Source organism: Heteronotia binoei, chromosome 2 (assembly GCF_032191835.1).
Source record: "Heteronotia binoei isolate CCM8104 ecotype False Entrance Well chromosome 2, APGP_CSIRO_Hbin_v1, whole genome shotgun sequence".
NCBI classification, from domain to species: Eukaryota; Metazoa; Chordata; class Lepidosauria; order Squamata; family Gekkonidae; genus Heteronotia; species Heteronotia binoei.
In genome coordinates, this window is record NC_083224.1 from 52,896,472 (window position 1) to 52,919,576 (window position 23,105).

Consider the following 23,105-nt stretch of genomic DNA (forward strand, 5'->3'; position numbering starts at 1 on the left):
TAGTGTGAGGGCTTCTAGTGTCCTGGCCTCACTGGTGGACCTCCTGATGGCACTTGAGTTTTTTGGCCACTGTGTGACACAGAGTGTTGGATTGGATGGGCCGTTGGCCTGATCCAACATGGCTTCTCTTATGTTCTTAATATAGCTCAATAATTTTGTAAATTTACAATTTTAGAATTCTACCAATGACTCACACAATAATTGGTACAAATGATCTTTTTCTTCCTCACTATTTCCTCTTTTAGGAGTTTTAGACTGAGGTCAGAAATTATGTATTTTATATTGTGACTAACTGTACTTTATTGTGTGTATTTTAATTACCTGTATCACTGAGAAAGGCCGTTTTGTCAAAACACATCTGGTTTTAACATTTTTTTTTTGCTATTTGCCATGTATTAAAGTTTTGCTAATTTAACATATGTAAACCCATTATTATTTATTTTGCTATTAGGCCTGGTGTCAACCTTCTTGGTTACGCGATTTTGGTTGGGCTCAAGGTGTGCAGGGAGAGGGGGCTAAGGACCCCTACCCTCACACCATTTATCCAACCCAAAACTGTTTGCCCTGTTGATGGATCTAAGCATACATTATGTTTCTCTACCAGGGTGAACGGTAGTTCTCAAGACTACCCAGGGATGTTCCCAGATGCAAATCTGTAATATAGGATTAAAACAATACTGGTTTATTTTACAGGACTCCTTTAGGAACTGCTATTGTAATTTATCTCTCAAATCTTCAATAGCTGTCCATTCAAGATTAGACAAAGCCCTTAGGTCCTAAATATATTTGTACAGATGATCTCAGACTTGGTTTATGTTAGGAGAGTTTAACAGATTACTAATTTACCAATGCTTCTCAAACCATTTAAGAGAATAGTCCTGTTATTTCTTTCGGTTTCTGCACTGAATTACATTAACCACCTTAGTATTAGCGAACATCTGAAATCTTTTGTAAGAGTGCCCTCTAATGGCAAGCAAAGGAAATGCATTTTTAAAAGCAGGAAACCAACAAACCATGACCCTCCCCCCCTTCGAGACTGACTGTAATCCTTGAGTATTTTTAAGATTCTTGTCCTACTTTTCAATCAAATATTCTCCAAAACAGATTACAACAGGAACTTTTCAGCGGCAGCCCCACTTCTATGGCTCAACTTCTCCAGGGAGGTGTGTCTGGCCCCCTCACTCTCAATCTTTAGGAGGAAGCTGAAGAAAGCTTTACTCATGACAGCATTTGTGGTTTTGATGTATTTATTATTATTATTTACATTGTAAGCCATCTTGAGCGCCTATAAAGTGGAAAGATGGCTAATAAATGTTTTGAATAAGTAAAGAGAAAATAAATAAATCATGTCAGATAGAACTCAATTCCTGGCTCATTTTATAGTGACAAGAGTATATACTATTAAAATAACATTGTTGGTTTTAACAACAGGGCCATGATTTTCATGAGAAGTATTGTGTTATTTTCATTCCACACACTAGATTCTATCTACACAAGCCTTGACGGAGCATCTGATTTGTTTTCAGAAGTCCCAGTTTCAATCCCCAGCACAGCTAATTCAAAGGATCAGAAAGTGAGTGATATGATAGGCTTCTCTTTCTTTACACCACGGGGAGCTCAATTTGGAGGAGGAAGTTGAGGGGGGCAAATACTTCATTTGAAAGGCTGTCACTTAGAGGAGGGAAGGGAGCTGTTCCTGTTGACTGCAGAGGAGAGGACTCGCAATAATAGGTTTAAATTACAAGTGGGAAGGTACCGGCTGAAAAGTAGAATTCACCCCCCCCCCCGTAAGAGTAGGTTCAGCAGTGGAATTGGCTGCCTAGAGAGGTGGTTAGCTCCTCCTCACTGGCAAATTTATTTATGCTAATTTCTATTCCACCTTATCCTGTGGATGGGCTCAGGCAAGATTGCAACAAATTTGAACAAGTAACAAAAACAATAGGAAATTAACAACAAATATAAACAGTTAAGACAATAAAACAATTTAAATTACTCCATTTCAGGCAGTAGACAAATTAATCAGGCCATAACACAAATAGAGCTGGAACCGATGACACATTAATAGGCCTGATAGAAGAGGAGGGCAAGGAGCTGTTCTTGTGGCAGCAGAGGATAAGACTCACAATAATGGGTTTAAATCACAGGCAGAAAGATACCAGCTGGATATCTTCAAGATCCTCTTCAAGCAGCAGCAGGATCAGGGCTGCTTCAGGCTGATCCTGAACTGAGCCGGGGATTGGCTAGATGGCCTGTATGAGTTCCAACTCTTATGATTTTGTGTGTTCTAATAGCAGACTGTAATATAACATGATGAAGAATAGAAACTGCAATGTATTTCTCTGGTCTGGGGACAGGGGAGATAAATCTGCACAACCAATTCCCCACTTCAAAAATTAGATGCTGTAAAGTCACCTCTATGCTTAAGGAGTTGGATGGCAGGGTCTGCAGTAATTACTCTCAACATTGTACAATTAAGGATACATCAATCTACAATTCTGGTATATTTCTGTCATTCTTTTTGCCCCAGAATTGAACCCAAACAAATGGTTACTAATATAAAGAAGAGATTGGATTTATACCCTGCCCTTCTCCAGAAGGAGTCTCAGAGCAGTTTACAATCACCTTCTCCTTCTCTCTCCACAACAACCTGTGAGGTAGGTGAGGCTGAGAGCTCTATCACTGACCCAAGGTCACTCCAGCAGCTGCATGTGGAGAACTGGGAATCAAACCCCATTCTTTCGGATAAGAGTCCACACAATCACTACACCAAACTGTCTCTCTGCACCAACTACACTAAAAGCATTAATCCTGTTTGATCCTTCAATTTGTTAAATATCTTCATTATGCTGTATGATAATTTACTGCTCACCAGTCACCCTCTATATGTATGAACCGGTAATTTCCAATTTTGTTTGTCTCTGTCTTGACTCTAATTGGCTCTTCCTGACAGCTAACCTTGCCCCAGCCCTTCTCTTTCTGGATGTTGAAAGAATTCTGTTTCACTGTATCTGAAGAAGCGTGCTTATACCTTGAATACACAAGAAAACGTTGGTCTTAAAGGTACCACTAGACTCTGTCTTTGTTCTTTTCCTCCTTCAGCCCTATGCAAGAGACAATCCCTCCTTCTCTCTTACCAACACACGCCCTTCTAGCGCTGCCTGGGCATGACCTCACCACCAGTCTTCCGCTTTTCATTCCCTTAAAGCAACACGTGTTGTAGTCCGGATGTTCCCTGCACCGCGCTTGCGCACTGCTTGGACTACAGCTCCCGAGAGCCTTGAGGGGAGAGCACCGGCGCATGCGTTTATCCGGGGTAGCGGGGAGAGGTGCGGCGGCTTTTTTGCTCCTCCCCCCCCCACTGCTGCTGATGCAAGAGCTGAGCGCGGCGGCAAGGGAAGGAGCGAGGACGAGGGAGTAGCTGAGTGACCCCCCCCCCTTCGCCCAGGCGACCGAGTTCCTCCGCGAGCAGTGCTGGGCGGCCCTTGCCTGGAGTCCTCCCTTCTCAGTCGGGCCCCCTTCGCCTTCTTTCCTGACGGCCGGGTCGAGTCGGAGCCATGTCGGGAGACGAGGTGAGGGCGCGGCTTGGCCTCGCGTGGCGCCAGGCCGGGGCTGTGGCCGCCGCCGCCATGTGAGAAGCCGGGCCCCAGGCCTCTCTGTGCCCTGCAGGGGCTCTGCCTGGCACCGCCTTGGGCTCCAGGCCCGAGCAGAGGCGACTCTCGCTCCCCTTTTGACAGTAAAGGCGCTGGAGCGGCCCGGGGAGACCCCTTTCTTCCTCCTCTCCTGCTCCTTTATCCGCCTTGGTCGCGACTCGCGAGATAGGGCCGCTTCGCTCAGTGAGAGTTTTAAGTTTTGTGGTTCTCATACTAGTCATGTATATATGATTAGTTTGTATAATATATATGTATATATATTATTTTGTTTGTGGCTTGAATATGTGATGTTTTGGTGAATTGAGGTTCAGAACAAGTCTGGGGAGAAACTGCTCCCTTAAATGAATTATGTACCGCTTGTGATTTGAAGTCATTCTTGGTGTTCAGGGTATAATCAAGGCAAGCTTGATTCATTTTTGGTTAGTCAGGATTTTGTGTGTATTCATGTGGGTCATTAAAGCTCTGCCTGACTTGTGTCTGAGTCGGGTTGACGGAGTGGTGTAATGGCTTAGCAATTTTCTCAGTAATAGATGGTTTATAGTAATGACGCTACTGTTTAGGAATGAGAGATTTCCAGGTATCTTTGGCTTTAACCGAACCCGTGTCGTGGGAGCAAGCATTCAGATCCCCCATACTTCCATGAAGCTTGCTTTGTGGGCCGGTCTAATTTATCTTATATGGGTATTGTGATATAAGAGAGAAGGGGAGAACCAGCTATACTGTCCTGGATTCCTTCAATGAAAAGTGGGATAAAACTTCCTGTTTAATATTAAAATCTGTTTATTTGCATCAGTTAGGTGGAATACCTGTACCTGGAAATATGCAGTGCTTCCCAAGTAAGCCTTGCATCCTTATTCAAGTTTGAAATAAACACAAACATCAAGCACATAAGCAGTGTCACCTGATCACTAGACACAAAACTGTTTTAATCATGTTCTCAGTTGTATAAGTAGATTTCTTATGAACTTTTGGCTCATCCTACATGATAAAAGAGAAACTACATTGTGCAACACACCCAAAGAAAGCTAGTGTAAAGAATCTGGAAGTAGTATGGGCCATCTGATGTAGTATGGGAAGTTATGTTTATCATTTACAAATATGTATGGTGGAGAAGACCAAGGCCTGTAAAAACATTAACAAGGTCTTCTCAAGTTCTCTTCACATACCTTTTGAAACCAGTAATCTATCTTGCTTAGTTGTCCCTGCAATGCTGGAGATAATGTATATTTTCTTAGTTGAAAAATTATGGCATGGAGATAGTATTGAGAGTTTAGTTCACTTTCTTAGCCATAGGGTTGAGGCCTGTGTTGTTGCAAAGGGAGGTGCTAGGAGTTCCTAGAAGGTTGGGGGGGGGGGGTTGCCAGCTGTATATCATGCTGTTCCTGAGGGTTGGGGATACTCATGGAGATATTGTGAGATGGTGTGCATGAGCTGTAATCAGAAAGGAAACTGACAGACTCCCCTCCCAAGCCATGAAGTCAGACAGGAGGAATGTGTGTGACTTCTGCCATTTGGGGACCTTTGGGACTGAAATTAAAAAAAAAACTCCTTCTATAACCATGATTTATTTGTTGTAGTATGGGATCCAGTCCATTGAGAATATTTTAGTTATAGGTTGAATTAACTACATTTGCAGGCTGATTTTATTTACCAAACTAATTGTTGCCTTAAGTGTGAATTATGTGAGTTTATGCTTTTCATGGTGCATCAGGAGGTAATACCTGGTGTATTTTTATTTCCTCCAAGTCCTGTTTAACTACTTGGCATTAGTAGTAAGAGCTTTCATTTCAGATGTTCGTAGACATTGCCTTTCTTGCTGAAAGTTAGTATCTCTGCTGTGTGAAGTTGATTTTTATTTTCTTGGAATAAGATGAAATTGTTAATTTTTAAAAAGTTCTATGAAACCAACCATGGAAATGTGACTGCCTCTGTTTTCAGTTATGGGTCTCTCCACCAAAAAACTTCTGCTGGTGGAATTTTTTTCTATTGACTAGTTTCCTTCTTTCCATGTTAGACCTCCAACTCCTCTCTCATGCTATCCCCAGGAGATCCCTGTCCCTTTGTAGCAGCATTTGGGAGGGGGTGGCTTTTGGGCTGCAGCTGATGGGGGAGAAGGTTGCTGCATTGATAGGAATCCCTTCTGTCAGTGCAGGTGGTGTGGAGGTTTCCGGACCCAATTTTTGTACTATTTAGTATATACCTTTAAGTATACAACTGCAATCCTAATTTCTAGCAGTACTTTGTTTGTTGTCTAGACATGACACATGTAATGGTCTTTCTTTCTTCTTATAGCACCATAATCTTAAATTTAATGTAATTTTAATGATTTTAAGGATTTTATATTGAAATTGTATATGAATTTATACTTGATTGCACATGATTTTATTGTATATTGTATTCACATGTTGTGAGCCGCCCTGAGCCTGCTTGCGGGGAGGGCGGGATACAAATAAAAAGTTATTATTATTATTATTATTGAAAAATTCTGAAGTTGCCTAATGATCCACAATTTTTTGCAGATGATTTTTGACCCTACTATGAGCAAGAAAAAGAAGAAGAAAAAGAAGCCTTTTATGCTTGATGAAGAAGGAGGTGACACACAAACAGAAGAAACACAGTTATCAGAAACAAAAGAAGTCGAACCAGAGCCAGCAGAGGACAAGGATACAGAAGCTGATGAAGAAGACTTCAGGAAAAAAGGTAGACCACATGTTGTTTAGTGTGAAAATAGTACTTTCCACAGTAGAAGGTTATTTTTCTCACTTAATTTGCAAACAGTTATGTATAATAGTATAATTGTGCTTTTGAAAGCTTTTGCGAAAAACTGTTAAATGATGGAATTGATGAAGTAGTTGACTTTTGGGAGAGACCTTGGTTCAAAAACCAGCTCAGCCATGAAACTGGAAGGAGTAGCCTTGAGCTGATCGCTCAACTTGACTTCCATGGAGGATTGTCATGAAAATAACACTGTTTATGCTGTCATGTATTCTGAAGTATAACTAAAGCTATATAAGTTTACATTCTTAAATTGGTATATTTACAATACTTAAATTTGTATGAATTTTCTCTGCTCATTGCTTTCTGCCATGATAGTGCTGTTTTGGTTTTATAGACCGGTATCTTTTTGCACAGATCTTGGATAAATCCAATCTCTTCTTTGCTCTCCTGTAACCAGTTGCTAAGCATTTAAGAATAATGGGAAAATGTGGTTTATAAATCTGTGTTCTGTGTCATGTCGAGCTTGAGGTACACAGGCTGCTGCTGCTTCTGTTGCAACCGACAGCTGGTTCTTTCTTTTAAACACAATTTTTAATCTGCACGTCCTGTCTTTTAGTTGAGGTGCTGCATGCTGTGCCATTCACAAGATGCCATTTGCAGAAGAGTGTAGTTTGTTTTTTTCACTTCTGAAGATGTTAGAAAAACTGTTCCACACTAACTTCTGCTTATGTCAGCTTTCAAACAGCTAACTCAAATGTGTCACTACTTCTAAGGCAGAAAGCATTCATTGAAAGTGCATCTCCTTGGTCCTGAGTACATTTGGGTTGCTTACGTATGTTGTACATCTGTTCTTCCATATTCATATCCAGACTGCTTATAATATGTAGTTTTTACTTTTAGATGCGTCAAATGACCTAGATGACCTCACCTTCTTCAATCAAAAGAAAAAGAAGAAGAAAACAAAAAAGATATTTGATATAGATGAAGCAGAAGAGGCTGTAAAGGTTAGTGGAGAGCCAGTTTGGTGTAATGGTTAAGTGTGCGGACTCTAATCTGGGAGAACCAGGTTTGATTCCCCACTCCTCCACTTGCACCTGCTAGCATGGGCTTGGGTTAGCCATAGCTCTGGCAGAGGTTGTCCTTGAAAGGGCAGCTGCTGTGAGAGCCCTCTCCAGCCCCACCCACCTCACAGTGTGTCTGTTGTGGGGGAGGAAGGTAAAGGAGATTGTGAGCCGCTCTGAGACTCTTCGGAGTGGAGGGCGGGATATAAATCCTGTATCATCATCATCTTCTTCTACCGTAGTTAGCATACAGTTTAGGGCTGTATCTCTGAGTCTTGTCAACTTTGCAGGGACAGGTTTTCCTATGCCCACACAATATCTGTCAAGTGGTGCTTTGTGTACTCTTGAGATGAAAACTAGGGGAGCATCTCTGTCATTTGAACTGTCTTGCTTTACCAGCTATATAGAGAGGGCCAGTTTTGTGTGTTGTAGGACTGTGTCCAATTAAAGAATTCTTAGTTTGCAATTACCAAAATCATTTCAGTGGGTACTTGTGTTGGTTTGCAGTAGAACATCTGGTTTCAAATCTAGTGACCAAGATTTTGGGGGTGTGAACTTTTAAGAGATAAGGCTCCCTTCATCTAATATCTTTTCATTATGGTATCTGACAAAGGGAGCTTTGACTCTTGAAAGCTTGTGAAAATCTTGTTGGTGGCTAAGGTGTTGCTGGACTCAAATCTAGCTGTTCTAACAAAATATCCATATGTCATTTTGAGGATATTGTTGGAAATGTGAGAACTTGTTAAATTAAACCAAATGTACAATTCATTGTTAAGGTCACCGTAATCTGGAAGCAGCTTGGCAGCACTTAACACACCCACCATTTGTTGTTAGAAGCTGTGTAATATTTTTCATTTACCAACCCAAAATGGCATCTCTCAATACATGCTTATCCTTCACTCTCAGTCCCATTCATTAAAATACTTCGTGTATCTTTCTGTCACTTCACACAAGTAAAGACTATCATTTAAAACAAATTCCTTTTTCTGCTTCTGTCATTCCCAAGTACAGTTCAAGATGGGACCATCCTGTAATGTGTACTGCTTGACTAGCTGATTCCACATATCTTCAGATTTATCGACTAAGCATGTATTGCCAGCACAAAGTAGCAGCAACAGTGAGGGAAACCGTACAGTAAATGCATAACATTAAATTGCATAGCATCTTGTAGTGCAATTGATGGTGGTGGTGATGGTGAGATAAGAAAATGTACTATGAAAGGTGCAGAGTTGTTATAACAAACACTTAAGTATGTTTCTGTGCCAACTCATTAGGCTGCACAGTTAGACTAGTATCAAAAGTGATGCTTAAATTATTTAAGCAGCCACCCTGAGTCTGCTTGCAGAGAGGGTGGGATAAAAGTTGAAAGTAATAAATGAATAAATTTGTATTTGGTGGAAATGCTCTGTGGAGGTTGTGTAACTTCTCATCCAAATATATCCTACCAGCCTGATCTTTGAGTTTGACAGCCATCTTCCCTTGGTCTTGTAAGCTCTGCACAGCTGTATAATAGGAGACTTAAAGTACACTTGTACTCTGTTCCAGCCTAAGCTCATTGAAATCAATGATTTCAGGTAACTCTGAAAAGGATTGCACTGTTGTACTTGGCTTTGGTGTGTGCATGCCACAGGGCTTTTTAAAAAAAGGTCACTTATTTGTACGTGCAAGCATTTTATGTCTTTTACCACACTGTTTTTTTTAAGGAACTGAAACTTGAGGGTGATGTACAAGAGCAGGTAGAACCTGAAGATGACCTTGATATCATGCTTGGAAGGAAGAAGAAAAAGAGGACTGTGAAGTTTCCAGATGGGGATGAAGTATTGGATAAGGATGAAGGTATACCAGGGATTTTTTAAACTTTAAGTGAAAGTTAAAAACGTTAAGGATTTTTTCACAATGGGACCTTCCAGCGCATGTGTGGAGTGCAGAAGAAAAGGTGCTGTCTTTGTAAATGTGGGCTGCCGCAACAATCTCCAAGCTTAATTACTTTAACTGTTTCAGTGTTCATTGTCTGTTGGGGCAACTAGTTCCTTCTTTGGCCTTTTACTAGCAGTGGTCTGTGCTCTGTTGTATGCCCAGATCTGTTTCTGTGCTTGCTTGCTCAGAATTCCAGTGGGAAAGAGGCAAGCTGTAAGGAAAGATGATGGTCTACCTTGAAGCTGCCTGTAGGCAATATCAAAATGGGGGTGGGTTGAACATTTGGAAAGGGGAGTGTTCTTAAGAATGGCCATCATCCTATACTGTTAGTGCAAGAAGTTCCGTTAGTTTAAAGGCAAGGTGGGGGAATATTTTGCTTGGCTGCTCCCTCCTCAGTACAATCCCCTGGACTGCATGGCATTTTTATCCCTACAGTGAGAGGTCTTGGAAGTTTGCTGGGGGAGGGGTGGGAGCAGGAAAGATCCTGTGCCTGCAGTGAGTAGCTTCTATAGCATTACTGGTTGAAAATTTTCTTTGTATCTTATAATTGTTCTTACATCATGTGCAATTTGGAAAGCAGCTTCCTAGTAGTTCTTAAATATTGGTTATCCTTGCAGCATTGGAGGATGAAGACAGCAAAAAAGATGATGGAATCTCTTTTAGCTTACAGTCAGGACCTGCATGGGCAGGCTCAGAGAGAGATTACACATATGATGAGGTAAATGTTTCTATTTTATTTATGTGGTTTCTTGTTCCTTTAAAAGTGACTTCCATTTTTATGGCTACATAATCAAACAGTACAGTGGGCCTCAAAATTGTTGTAGATTCACACAAGAGTCAGCTGTTCACTGTTTAATTTGGGATATAGTTGCATAGGCAAGGGGAAATTTTTATTCAAAACATTTCTGTCAGACTACCTCCTTAAAACTTTTTTTGTTGGGATTTTTCAGAAAATCATAATATTCCAATACTTTTAACAAGTATCTAATACTGTTCTATATTGCAAGTAGTCTTCAGCAGCATTAAGGCTGCAGATTGAGAATGCTGGGGACAAGAAGCACAGGCCAGCCACTTGGAAGTGTACAATAGTGGAGAACAAGCTGAGGTTCAGAGCTGAGAGAGGGGCCATGGCTTACTTAGAGCATCCGCTTAGCATGCAGAAGGTCACAGGCTCAGCCTCTGGCATTTCTAGTTGTGTGTGTGTGTCAGCTATTGAATGGTATAAAAGACTTTTGTCTGAGACCCTTGTGAGCTGCTGCTAGCCTGTGTAGACAGTCGTGACCTAGATGGACCAGTGGTCTGCATCAGCTTAAGGCAGTTTCTTGTGTCCAGTCCTCTCTTGTTTCAGTGACCTGTGTATGGAGTCCTTCTGCTTCTCTTAAGTGTGTGCCAACAGAGGCAAGAGGCTTGGTATCCTTGCTGTCTACACATTTTCATTAGTAACAAATCTTACCAAAAGGCAGCAAGGGGTGGTGGATTGCAGCCAATAATGTGGGCTTCTGTGACCATCTGAACATTCTGGCCCATTGACTGCAGACCAGTTTACTCAGGAATGAAAGGAAAATAGAGGGAGATCTTCATCCTGTTACCAGAGAGTACAAGTGCATGTTTTATAAGTCAGGGTTTAGAATTCGGGGGGGGGGGGGGCAAGGAATAAGTAACTTTGTGGGCCAGAAGAACCCATGGCATGGTCTTCAAGTTGTGAAGTAAGAAGGTAACTGCCGTATCAGCAGGGTATCATGATGCAAAATTTCTTGTGAAATATCTTGTCCTAATGCTTGTGCATGTCAGGTTTTTTTCATTCTGTGCTCTTTATTACTACAGCCCCATCCTACATGCCTTTTGTTTATGGTGGTCTCATCATCTCCAGCATAACCTTTTTGGGTGGTCAAAAGGGGGCCCCTCCTTTAAAACAAACAAACAAAACTAGTGTAAAAACTGACTAAATCCAGCCCCGTCTTTTCCTCTTCAGTATGCTTACTTAATTCTGCATTGATGGAAAAGCTGGCCCTAGATATACAGTACAGAAGTGCAGCAATGATGATTTATGGTTTGTAGCTGATATTAAATTTTTCCTCATGTGTTTGCAGTTACTGAATCGTGTATTTAACATTATGCGGGAGAAAAATCCAGATATGGTAGCTGGTGAAAAAAGAAAATTTGTCATGAAGCCTCCCCAAGTTGTAAGAGTAGGAACCAAGAAAACGTCATTTGTCAACTTCACAGATATCTGTAAGCTGTAAGTCTAGTCATGTTGTGATTTTTTGGTGATGGTGAAGTCATGATGGCCAGAAGGTGAAAGGGCACAGTGAGAATTGTGCATAGACAGCATTTAACTTCATGTACAATATTTGCCAGTGCTCTCCAGGATAAATGGTTCAAGTGTGGGATGTTTGCAGGGGAATATCTTCAATTTCATATCCATCATGGTGGATGTGTGGTCTACAAGAGCTAGACACCATGTTTCAGGTTTTTTTTAAAATAAATGTCTTAGTACAGTGTATTCGAAGAGTCTTAAAAAGCATCTGTGTGATCTGAAGATACTGCTGATTATCTATGCAGAGACTACCTTGACATTGAGAAGGTGCAGTTAGTGTCTGGTGGTTCTGGAGGTGGCAAATGGAATCTGACTGGCTAGGCACCTGTCAGTCTGCCTCTACTGAGGGTGCTTGTTGTTGTTTTTTTTGGTCTGCCTTTTTCTTTTGACTTTAGCCTACCTTTCTTTATCACTGTTTCATAAAGTGCCTTAAACCTTTTTGCAGAAGAGGACTTGATGTGATATTTGCAATGTTCCTAGAATCATAGAGTTGCAAGGGGCCTTCAGGGTCATTTAGTCCAACCCTTCACAATGCAGGAAACTCACAAAATGCCTCCCCCCAAATTCACAGGATCTTCATTGCTGTCAGGTGGCCAATCTTGTGTTAATTACTGTCCCCTTTCTATTCTAGCTGAAGCTCCTTTTAAAATTAGTTTTCCTGAACTAGGATGTTCTGTTTTCTTCAGATAGCCTTAAAAATATTTTGCTTAAAACTTCACATAAATATGTCACTTGTCATATTCTCTCGGCTGTCAGATCTGAGGAATTGTTTGTCCTGGATCAGATGATGTACTTAAAAATAAGACTGAACATTTAATTGTTTTGTGATGTTATTTTGTTGAGCACAGGTCTTTAGGTAGTGTTTAGTCTGTTTTTTGTGATGGTGTGCATGTGAACCTCTCCTTATATTTTTAGATTACATCGTCAGCCAAAGCATCTCCTGGCTTTTTTGCTTGCAGAATTGGGTACAAGGTAAGTACATAATTTTTTGAAACACAATCCCTGCTCTCATGTATACAGACACTGGATGTGATAACTTTTGCTGGAAACCAGATTTCTGGATATAAGTGATAAGCAAATCCACTCTTATGGTTGAAAATACTACCTAAAAGTTGGATGAAGCATTTCATATTTTGGACATATACTGTTAGAAATCCTTTCACTGCCTTCTCACAGCATTCAAAAGAGTACTGCTAGGGATTGTAGAAATGCTGTGGAGAGATGTCACCAGACATGGGAGACTGCAGTGAAGGAGGGGGGAGTTGTACAGAATTGCCTGTAACAATCTTGGACAGTGACCTTTCCTAGGTTGCAGAGGGCTGTTTCGTACCTGGGCATCTTATGCAGCTATAGGATCCAAGCTTAGATGTTCTTTTAGCGTTAGGTTAACTTGCAAGCTCTGCTTTATGTGCTCTGTGTGTTGTTCAATTCTGAATTGCACAATTCTTCTTTCAAATTAGTGGCTCTATAGATGGTAATAACCAGCTTGTAATCAAAGGAAGATTCCAGCAAAAACAGATAGAAAACGTCTTGAGAAGATATATCAGTAAGTATATTCCACAGTTGCAAATTTCATTTTCCAGAAATCTTCTGGCTGTGTTTCCGTAAAATTAAAAGTGATGCTTCTGTCTTGTGAGCTCTTACACACTTGTAGCATGAGTTGCTATTTAGTTTAAATGGTAATAGCCTGTAATCCACATATTCTGGGTAAAATTCATGAAGCCGTTTGGAAGCAGTGAACAATAATCCATAGTGCCCTTATTAGTAAAGCATTTTATAAATTACCTGTGATGTCCAGCTCTTTTTGCTAGCCCGCAAAAAGATTATTGTGACTGAGGGAATGAGTTCTGATTTTTTAACTGAAATACAACTCAAAATGCCTTTCATCAACTAAAAATGTTTTTAACAGGGCCCAAGACTTGCAAAAACAATGCTGAAACACACACTATTGTGTCCTGGTAGAATGTACTTGTTGCATTGCAACCCATGATCAAGCATGAAGAGTCCTTATGCAGATTCATATCATTAATTTATCTTGCTCTGCATCATCTACCTTGGCAGCATTTCTCTGTAGTTTTGAGTGAAGGAAGGCATATCCCAACACCTAATAATGGAACTGTGACTTTAAAATCTGTCCAGATCCAAGTCCCTTTCTCCTCCTGTAACTTGCATGCTCAAGCTACCTGCTGATGACATGTTCACACTCATCAGCTCACTGAATGTGCTAATTTTTTTTGTAGAGTACTAGTTGCATTTGCTGCAGGAAAATCTTCAAGTAAGCTAGAGTTAGACACCATACTCTAAATTATAGATTGAAATACATTTAAGGGCATGTGGAGAGCTGCTATTAACATTTATTATAGAGATGTCACCTCAGCAAAACACCCTGTTTACTTTTTGTAGCAGTGTTCTCATTGTTGAAGGAAAGGCTCCATGCTTCGATCCTGAATCTAGTCCAGAAGAGTTTGCAGCTGGCTGTAAAAATTAAGGTTCCCCCACGAGTTACTGCTTTTTTCTAAAATGCTAATAATTCTACATGATTGAATACCATACATTTTTGGGCAGCTGTCAGTAGTAACATTGTAGCTAATGTCACATGTTTTGTTTCCCCAGAGGAATATGTCACCTGTCACACATGTCGGTCACCAGACACAATCTTACAGAAGGACACCAGATTATATTTTTTGCAGTGCGAATCTTGCCATTCGCGCTGCTCTGTTGCCAGCATCAAAACTGGTTTCCAGGCTGTCACGGGCAAGAGAGCGCAGCTCCGTGCCAAAGCTAACTAGTTGGTTGGTCGAGACTGGATTTTGCAAAGTGATCTGGGCGCAAATGGCTGGACAGGCTTACAACCTGAATGGATTTCCAATGTATTAAAAAAACAAGATTGTAAAAGCTGCTTGGCTTTGGGTTGGTCTGTGAAATTCTTGCAAGATACAGATCCTCAAACTGTTGGCATTTGCTGACTGAATATTTTACCAACTGTCAGAAGTGTGATGATAAAGGAGGTGCTTTTTAATCTGTTCATAGAATTCTGTAAAATGCAAGAAAAATTAAAGTTATTATAACAGTGACTGTATTTCATTTGAATCTTTCCTTCTGTTTCTCTATTAAAGGATTACTATGGTAACATGTAGACATTGTTATCTGATTCAAAGAATGGGGTGCGTGTTCTAAAGAACAGTTTCTCTTGAAGTATACTGTAGAGCTTATAAAATGGAATAGAATACTTTAAAATCTTATGGCTCTTTTCAGTTGAATGACTCCATGCATGTAAGAATTATGTGGGCTAATCCCACCAATATAAATTTTTAAGTATTTCACTAGGGTTAGGTTTGCTGTCCTAAGATGGCTTTCCTTGGTATGCTGTTGTTTATAACAACATTTTCATCTGTACTCTCGAACTCTCCAGTATAGTTCATTAAATAAAATATACCAATTAGCATTTGTTAGATGGGTTCAGAATACACAGTTAATATATTTCTGCATATTTGTTTGGGGAAAATGATGCAGTAAGCATATGCTTCACTTTTCAAAGCTCTGTGATTTTGTTTTTCAGTTGTGTGTTTGCACAACAAGCTTTTCAGATTAAATTCCAAGGATGTGCAAAGGTGTGTTCCACACATCCTGTTTATAAGAACATTAGCACATGTTAACATTTATCTGAGCTCTTGGCTTTCCCATCCCTCACCAAGTCACACCCTTTTACTTTTGCCAGATACATGGTGTAACACTTACATACTTCTGTTCTCTTACTGTACCATTTATTTCCTTCATTTATGCCCTGTCTTCCTTCCCAAGGGCGATCCAAAGCAGCTTACATTCTTCTACTTACATTTTATCCTCACAACAACCCTGTGAGTTAGGTTAGGCTGGGAATGTGTGACTGTTTCAAGGTCACCTAGTGAGCTGTGTGGGGATTTACACCTGGATCTTCCAGATTCTAGTCTGACACCACTGCACCACATTGGTTCTTGGTGGGCTAATCCCACCAATAATATAATACTGACATAAAAAACAGATTGCCAAATGGGTTGAAGATACTTTGTAATGTGTCTGTCTATATCCTGATTTGAACATGCTGCCTCCTAAGGTTTTTTAGTTGTCATACCTTACAAATCAGGTATAAAACAATTGAAACAGTCACTGAAATTAGGTAAGAGTGCCTTTCACTTGTATTATTTCAGAATCTCTCTTTGCAATTAAAATGTTATTAATGAGCAAGATTGATAGTTTAGTTGAGGATATGCTTGGTCCTTGGATATGGCTGCAAAATATTAAAGTTAATCATGGTACAGTTTTAAAATTAACCATAGTACTTGCGCAGCCTCAATAAATTGGCATTGTCTGTAGGTGCTGACTTTGGCATTTGACATGCAAATTTCTGTTCTGATTTTTAAATTCCATACGTGTACTAATAACTCAGCTATGCCAGCAGGGTTCTTCCCCCCCCCCCTTATTTTCTCTGAAAACTACTTGACTGAACAGCAAAGCCTCATGGGTTTCTGAATGGTTTTTAATAGCATTTTGAGTTGTAATGAATATTGGATGTATATTTTTAACCAAATAAAGACAAGATCAGTGCCTCTTGTGTAATATTACTATGGCATTGTGGTCGTCACCATACATTTTTATAGCCCCAAGAACATTGGTCATGCCATAAAATGTTTCTTTCTTCCTCTGCCATGTGCCACAGCTTTATAGGACACAAAGCTTACCGTGTGCTACTCAGAAGGGGGTACAGAGTTTTGGAAAGGTTTTTCAACTGATCCAGGAACTACAAGCAGGGGCAGCTGTGAAGCGCTTTGTATTCCTGGACCAAGGGTTGGTTCTGCATGATCAGAGTTCAGTTGGTCACTATAAAAATGTCCCTTCCTTTTTGAAATGCAAGTTTAGCATGTAATTGCCCCACAGAGTTCTCAATTAAGTAGGGGTAGAACATGCTCTCAGCTGACTTAATAGTCACCTGTAGGGTTTTCAAGGCAAGAGATGAATAAAGTTGTTTTGCTGTTGGCTGCCTCTGCATAGCAACCCTGGACTTTATATTCTCCCATCCACATACTAACCAGGGTTGACCCTGCTTAGCTTTTGAGATTTGATGACATCACGCTGTCCAAGTCAGAGCATCAGTAATTCGTTTTGACTATTTACATTGACCAGTTTCATTTGGGAGAGTTCAGTTATTGTTTGTGAGCATCTAAACTTCACAACTTTTTGGGCCTTGAATGTTTTTCATAAGTCTGAGTTAGGAGAAATAATTAAGGTTCTGTGTAAACTGTTCTGTTTTGATTTAGTTCAGCAGTCCCCAACCTTTTTGGTACCAGGGACCGGTTTTGTGGAAAACAATTTTTCCACAGACTGGAGCGGGGTGGGGATGGTTTTGGGACGATACCATTGTGCACTTTATTTCTATTAGTCTGGTGGGTAGTTCAGTGTACAGACTCTTATCTGGAAGAACTGGGTTTCATTCCCCACTCCTCTTGCAGCTGCTGGAATGGCCTTGGGTTACCATAGCTCTCGCAGAGTTGTCCTTGAAAGGGCAGCTTCTGGGGAGAGCTCTCAGCCCCACCCACCTCACAGGGTGTCTGTTGTGGGAGAGGAAGGTAAAGGAGATTGTGAGCCGGTCTGAGATTCTGAAATTCGGAGTGGAGGGCAGGATATAAATCCAGTGTTGTCTTACTGTTATTACATTGTGTAATAATGAAATAATTATACAACTCACAGTCCAGTTGCTAACAGGCCATGGACTGGTACCGGTCCACGGCCTGGGGGTTGGGGACCCCTGATTTAGTTGATTTACAAGGCTAGGAGTGCCACATTCTAGCACCTCCATGTTTTGGTAGGCTTTAAAAATCTGTTCAAGCAAGCACAATTTAGAGGTAAATGGTTTCAATGTGTGTTGATTTTGTTTATCCTTTGTAGGTAAATGAAGTGTTCCAAGTATTCCACTTTGGTGAACCCTAATTTCCATGTCTCCTTTTTCTACATGACAAAAAACTGGCTTTAGCGCTGGCAGTAGTGTTCTTCCTGCCTAATTGTTACAAATGAACAGACTCCCAGAGCTGCTTTTGTTTTCATAATGGAACCTTCAGTCTGCTTATTCTTTTTAGAACACTTAGTATGCACGCACAAAACGTATGCATGGCTTTAGCTTTTGGCTGTGCCAGAAGCCATTGATAATGCTCAACTGTTTTTGGTGGAATGTGTCATTCTTCCTTCTCTGTTGTTATCAACACAACCTCACAGCAGGCAGCAAAAGAAAATCAGGAATTCAGTGGCCTCCAGAGTGCGCTGGTACTGGTGCCAGAGCACTCAAAAGAATTGGTTGATAGGCTCTGTGCAGCTGTCTAAGGTATGCTTGCGGCTTCTGTGCTACCTACCTACATGTTGTCACTTCATTCCAGTTTTCATTGCCTTTGTCTGATTTCCAAAACCTGTCTTCGGCAAACAACTGTTTGGAGATCATATTCTGACCCCAGAAGAGTTTGCGTGTGGGGCCACAGGATGTGTGGATTAATAGCTAAGTGGATCAGGAAGCTGCAACTGCAAAGCAGATGAAATTTCGCCTTTTCTGTCATCAGAGTAGAGAAAGGACAATTTTGCTCTCTGCACAACTTGCATGGCTGCTAGTTTAGGTGGGTCCTGTGACCCTGGGGTTTAACCTGGATGTCAGAAAAAGCTGCGGGTGTAAGGATCATGATCTGCTGTCCTGTATGTGGATTATGGAATTCAACCCTATATTTACACTCACAACACTTAATTGTGTTGTTTCACTCCATTGCTTTTGAGTAATATATAATAAGTTGTATCTCAGTGAGTTTTTCCCTACTGTCTGGGGAGAAACTTTGGAGCAGGACTGTATATGTCTACTCAATTCCTGCAGGGTTACCTGTTGAGGTTCAGCCTCCCTTGTTCCACAAGTGGCACATGGAACAAAGAGCAGGATGGAAGGCTGGCAGGTTGAGGGAATATGATGATGATGATATTGGATTTATATCCCGTCCTCCACTCCGAAGAGTCTGAGAGCGGCTCACAATCTCCTTTACCTTCCTCCCCCACAACAGACACCCTGTGAGGTGGGTGGGGCTGGAGAGGGCTCTCACAGCAGCTGCCCTTTCAAGGACAACCTCTGCCAGAGCTATGGCTGACCCAAGGCCATTCCAGCAGGTGCAAGTGGAGGAGTGGGGAATCAAACCTGGTTCTCCCAGATAAGATAATAGAACACTTCTGTCCAGTTCTATACCAGTTTCAAGTTCTATACCTTGAAAGATATTGAAACTGGCAATATGAGAACTGTCTTGTTGCTTGCAACTCCTTTTTTGCAAAGTGAAACAAGAATAGTTCTAAATGGACAGCATTCTGATAAACATTGAGTGTGGAAGTAGTGGAACAAAAGAAAACATGCAAAGAGCAATTAAAAACCCAAGATATGTGACTGTAGACCAGGGGTGGCCAAACCAGCTCAGGAGCCACACGAGGCTCTTTCACACATATTGTGTGGCTCAAAGCCCCCACCACCCTGGCTTGGAGAAGGCATTTCTCTTTTTAATCCTCCAAGCCAGGCGGCAGCTTGGAGAATGTATTCAAAGTTGCTTTCTTTCCACCTCTCTCCCCCCATTTATCTGCCTTCCTGCCTTCCTTCCATCTCTCAAACATCTGACATTCATGTCTTGCAGCTCTTACGTTAAGCAAGTTTGGCCACCCTTGCCTTAGACCAAAATCAGATGGTAGCAGCTTTACAAAAAAAAAAAAAAAAAGTGACATGCTGAATTAAGTTTCTTTTATTATACAGGATTTTATGTACAAAGTTCCCGTGCCCCTATTTCCTTCCCTACCTCAGTCTTACAGTCAGGTCATAATAAAACATTGCAGCTTTGCTCTCTCAAAGCCCAGAAAGCAGCTGTAAAATAGCTCAGTACAATACAGCAGGCAAACTGTACAGGAGGAGCCAGAATAGAAAAGGTAAGGGGTGGGGGAGGAGAAAAAACACTTGACCCCTTTTCTCACTCCCCACTAAAACAACCACCTAATACAGGTAAAATGTTGTGCTTTGAGAGCCATGGTCCTTTCTTGATGATAATGCCGGCAGAAAGGGAACTTGTCAGGATTTGTTTTCCAAGAAAAATCCTTTAGGTCCAGTGTGAGTCCCCTTCAGAACAGACCAGTAGGATTCTGTGGTTCTCGCCTTAACTTGCTGAGCAGTTGGTTGCCATAGGGCTGTTGGCGTCTTCAGGGGTTGAATTGTACAGCTAAGCAAACTTCACTCCATTAACCTGTCTTGGTGTAAACTACTAGAGAGGGGGTTGTAGATGGAAGAGAAGACAGGGCTGTTGACAAAAGCTGGTATGCTCTGGTATACTCTGCAGTTTTGATGAGTTGCACAACATCCATTTAAAAAAAATTTTTTTTAAGTGGAGGATGAGTGGGTTAAAAGCAGCTGAAGAATCCGAGCAGAGTCAGCAGGGAAGAAAGGGATCTGATTGCTTCAAGCCTATGTACTTAAGCAAGGAGGGCTAGAACCTGATTTTTCACTTGTCCTAGGCTGCTGGTATGATAGGCCGGTGACCAACCCAGTGTGCTGTTGCTGGCGTTGACTTATCATGTGACTTGTACGCTTCCTTATCTGTTTTGGATGAGCTATAGATGACCTTATGTTTAAAAAAAACCCAAGTCAATGACTTGCAGAGTGTGGGCTGTGATGTAATGTGACAGTCTCATCCCTTATTCTGAAAAGTTCAATTTCACGTGTCCCTTATTATAGCCCAACTGCATTCAGTGCTTACCCTTCTTGCTATGCATAGACCTTCTACTTGCTTTACCTTTGCTGATGTGTAGGAAACTGAATGGATAAACAGGGTTTGTAAACATCCAGGCAGAACCCACCCAATAGCCATGTTCTCTATCCATGACATTATACAGCAACCACCATGCTCCAAATACCTGTATATCCCACACACCAATGATGGTGGAGGTCCAAAATTGGTTAGGAGGTGGCACCGCTGGTGGCATTTATTATCTCAAATGCAAAACCATAAATCATATGTAGTGACTTTCCCCCCTCTTGCTATGAAGTACCATGCCCCCATCTGTCTTGGGAACAAGGCTATTTAGATAAGCTGTATATCTTTCTTCACTTGATGCTAGGGGAAGAAATCTGAGATCTTCAATATAAAACCAGATCCAGTATCTGGCCAGTGAAGGTCATGGAACAAGTGGTGCTTATTGGCTGCAGGACTTTGAGTCTGTAGACCAAGGGTGGGGTGGGAGCAATGAAGGGGTTCCTCTGGGATGACTAGTTTGCTGTGTACTACAAAATGGCACGGAGACAGGGGTCCATATTTCTCCTTTTGGATGCCAGGCAGAGAGGATGACAGTCCGGCATGTTATGCTTGTCTGGATCAACATGCCAAGGCAGGGCTTAAATCTGTTGCTGTCGTCCCGGTTTTTCCATGGCTGCTGTGCTGAATGACATGCTAAGATAATGGAGAGGGGGGAGGGGGAAGAAGGAGAGAGTAAATGGACATCACCTGAATAGCTTGGACACACTCTTGTAGTCACACAGTGGATTTAGTCCCGCCTAAAGTCCAAGTGAGGGTCTGCAGAAGGATCTCTGATCTTCCTGGCTTTCCACCCACAGCAGCCATTTCTCTCTTCAGGAAAGTATATTGCTGAGGTGGTGGGACCCATGCGGTGTAATCACCATGCAGAAGTCTGTAAAAGAAAGGGGTCAGAGGCAGGTGGGAGTGATTTCACCTCTCCCCACTGTCACTCCTTGACCCATGTGGCTATTCCTTTGCTTGGGTCCTGCAATCTTAGGGTCAGAAATGTTTGCTAGTGGGAAGGGAAAGCCAGAAAGCTCTACGACCAGCAGTGCCTTCCAATAGGATTCAACATAATGATTAGAAAACCATGTGATTGAGGTATTCCAGCAATCATGAAGTACAAAAGAATTGGAAGTGTCAGACTACAGGTCTCTTATACCCCCTTGATGTGCATCCTGCTTGCCTATTGCTCATGTTTCACACACCTTTGGTTACAAAAAAAAAAAAAAAATCTTGTCACATTTTCCCAGAAAGAGCTGGAAAGTGGTGAGGCAGGGGGAGGTAGATTGTACCAACAAAACTAAGTGTTAAACATATGCAAGGTTCAATAACTCATTTGGATAGTAAAATGTGGCCTCATGACTGTACCTGGTTACTGTAGGCTGGAGTCCTCCACATCTGTATAATGGCTATTCTCCTAAGTGAGAGAGGAGAATGGAGAAAGAGAAGATTATCTGGCTTGTTTTGCAAGTCTTTGCTTGGAAGAGGGTAAAATATCAAATGTCTAGTGGAAGAAAAGAAGTCTGAGGGTGGGACTGTATGACTGTGCAAGGGGAAGGGGATGGATCTTTTCCCATGGACTCTGACAGCATTGTGAGATGTTGAGGGGCAGAAGATGACCAATCCTTTAATTTACTGGAAAAGAAGTTACCAGTGGGCCATAGCCCTGGAGGGTATCATAGAGTTGGAAGCGACCTCCAGGGTCATCAAGTCCAACCCCCTGCACAATACAGGAACTTCACAAATATCTCCCCCACACACACATACATCCCCAGTGAGACCTTGCTACATGCCCAGAAGATGGCAAAACCCTCCAGAATCACTTATCAATCTAGCCTGGAGAAAAATTGCTGACTAACCCCAAAGTGGCAATCAGCATTTCCCCGGACATGGAAGAAGGGGCCACGAGAGCTAAGCACTGATGCTACCCTTCCTGCCCTTCTCATGATCTGCCTAATTCACAGAATCAGCACTACTGTCAGATGGCCATCCAGACTCTATTTAAAAACCTCCAAGGAAGGAGAGCCCACCACCTCCCAAGGAAGCCTGTTCCAATGAGCAACTGCTCGGTCAGGAAGTTATTCCTAATGTTTAGCTGGAGACTCTGGTCTGACCTTCCGGGGCAACAGAAAGCAATTCTGCACCATTCTTTATACAACAGCCCTTCAAGTACCTAAAGATGGTGATCATATTATCTCTTAGTCATCTCTCCAGGCTATACATACCCAGCTCCCTTAGCCTTTCCTCACAGGACTTGGTCTCCGGACTCCTCACTATCTTTGTTGCCCTCCTCTGGACACATTCCAGCTTGTCTATATGCTTAAATTGTGGTCCCCAAAACTGAACACAGTACTCTAGGTGAGGTTTAACCAGAGCAGGATACCATCACTTATTGTGATCTGAACACTATACGATTGATACAGTCCAAAATTCCATTGGCCTTTTTAGCTACCACATCACACTGCTGACTCATGTTCAGTGTATGAGTTCAGTTCACTGAGACCCATAGATCCTTTAAAACACTTGGTACATAGACTACTGCCAGGACAAATCTCCCCCATCCTATAATTATGCATTTGATTTTTCCTACCTGAATGCATAATTTTATATTTATCCCTAT

The 23,105-nt window shown here is 41.6% G+C and overlaps 2 protein-coding genes across 4 annotated transcripts in view; one reads left to right on the forward strand and one right to left on the reverse strand.

The window, feature by feature from the left end:
- The first annotated feature begins 3,223 nt into the window (after positions 1 to 3,223).
- Positions 3,224 to 14,737, forward strand: EIF2S2 (eukaryotic translation initiation factor 2 subunit beta). The gene is made up of 9 exons (XM_060230985.1): positions 3,224 to 3,569; positions 6,170 to 6,350; positions 7,269 to 7,372; positions 9,133 to 9,265; positions 9,964 to 10,064; positions 11,437 to 11,585; positions 12,579 to 12,635; positions 13,124 to 13,209; positions 14,277 to 14,737. The coding sequence occupies exons 1-9, from the start codon at positions 3,555 to 3,557 to the stop codon at positions 14,450 to 14,452; spliced, it is 1,002 nt and encodes a 333-aa protein (XP_060086968.1). The 5' UTR covers positions 3,224 to 3,554; the 3' UTR covers positions 14,453 to 14,737.
- A 6,096-nt stretch (positions 14,738 to 20,833) lies between these two features.
- The window catches only part of RALY (RALY heterogeneous nuclear ribonucleoprotein), a 384,646-nt gene continuing 382,374 nt past the window's right edge, over positions 20,834 to 23,105 (reverse strand). For all 3 annotated transcript variants that reach the window (XM_060230996.1, XM_060230995.1, XM_060230994.1), the window contains 2 exons: positions 21,854 to 21,902; positions 20,834 to 21,136 (listed from right to left, as the gene is read on the reverse strand). In XM_060230996.1, coding sequence (XP_060086979.1) covers positions 21,895 to 21,902 — 8 coding nt within the window. In that variant the 3' untranslated portion in view covers positions 20,834 to 21,136; positions 21,854 to 21,894. The remainder of the gene's footprint in view (positions 21,137 to 21,853; positions 21,903 to 23,105) is intronic.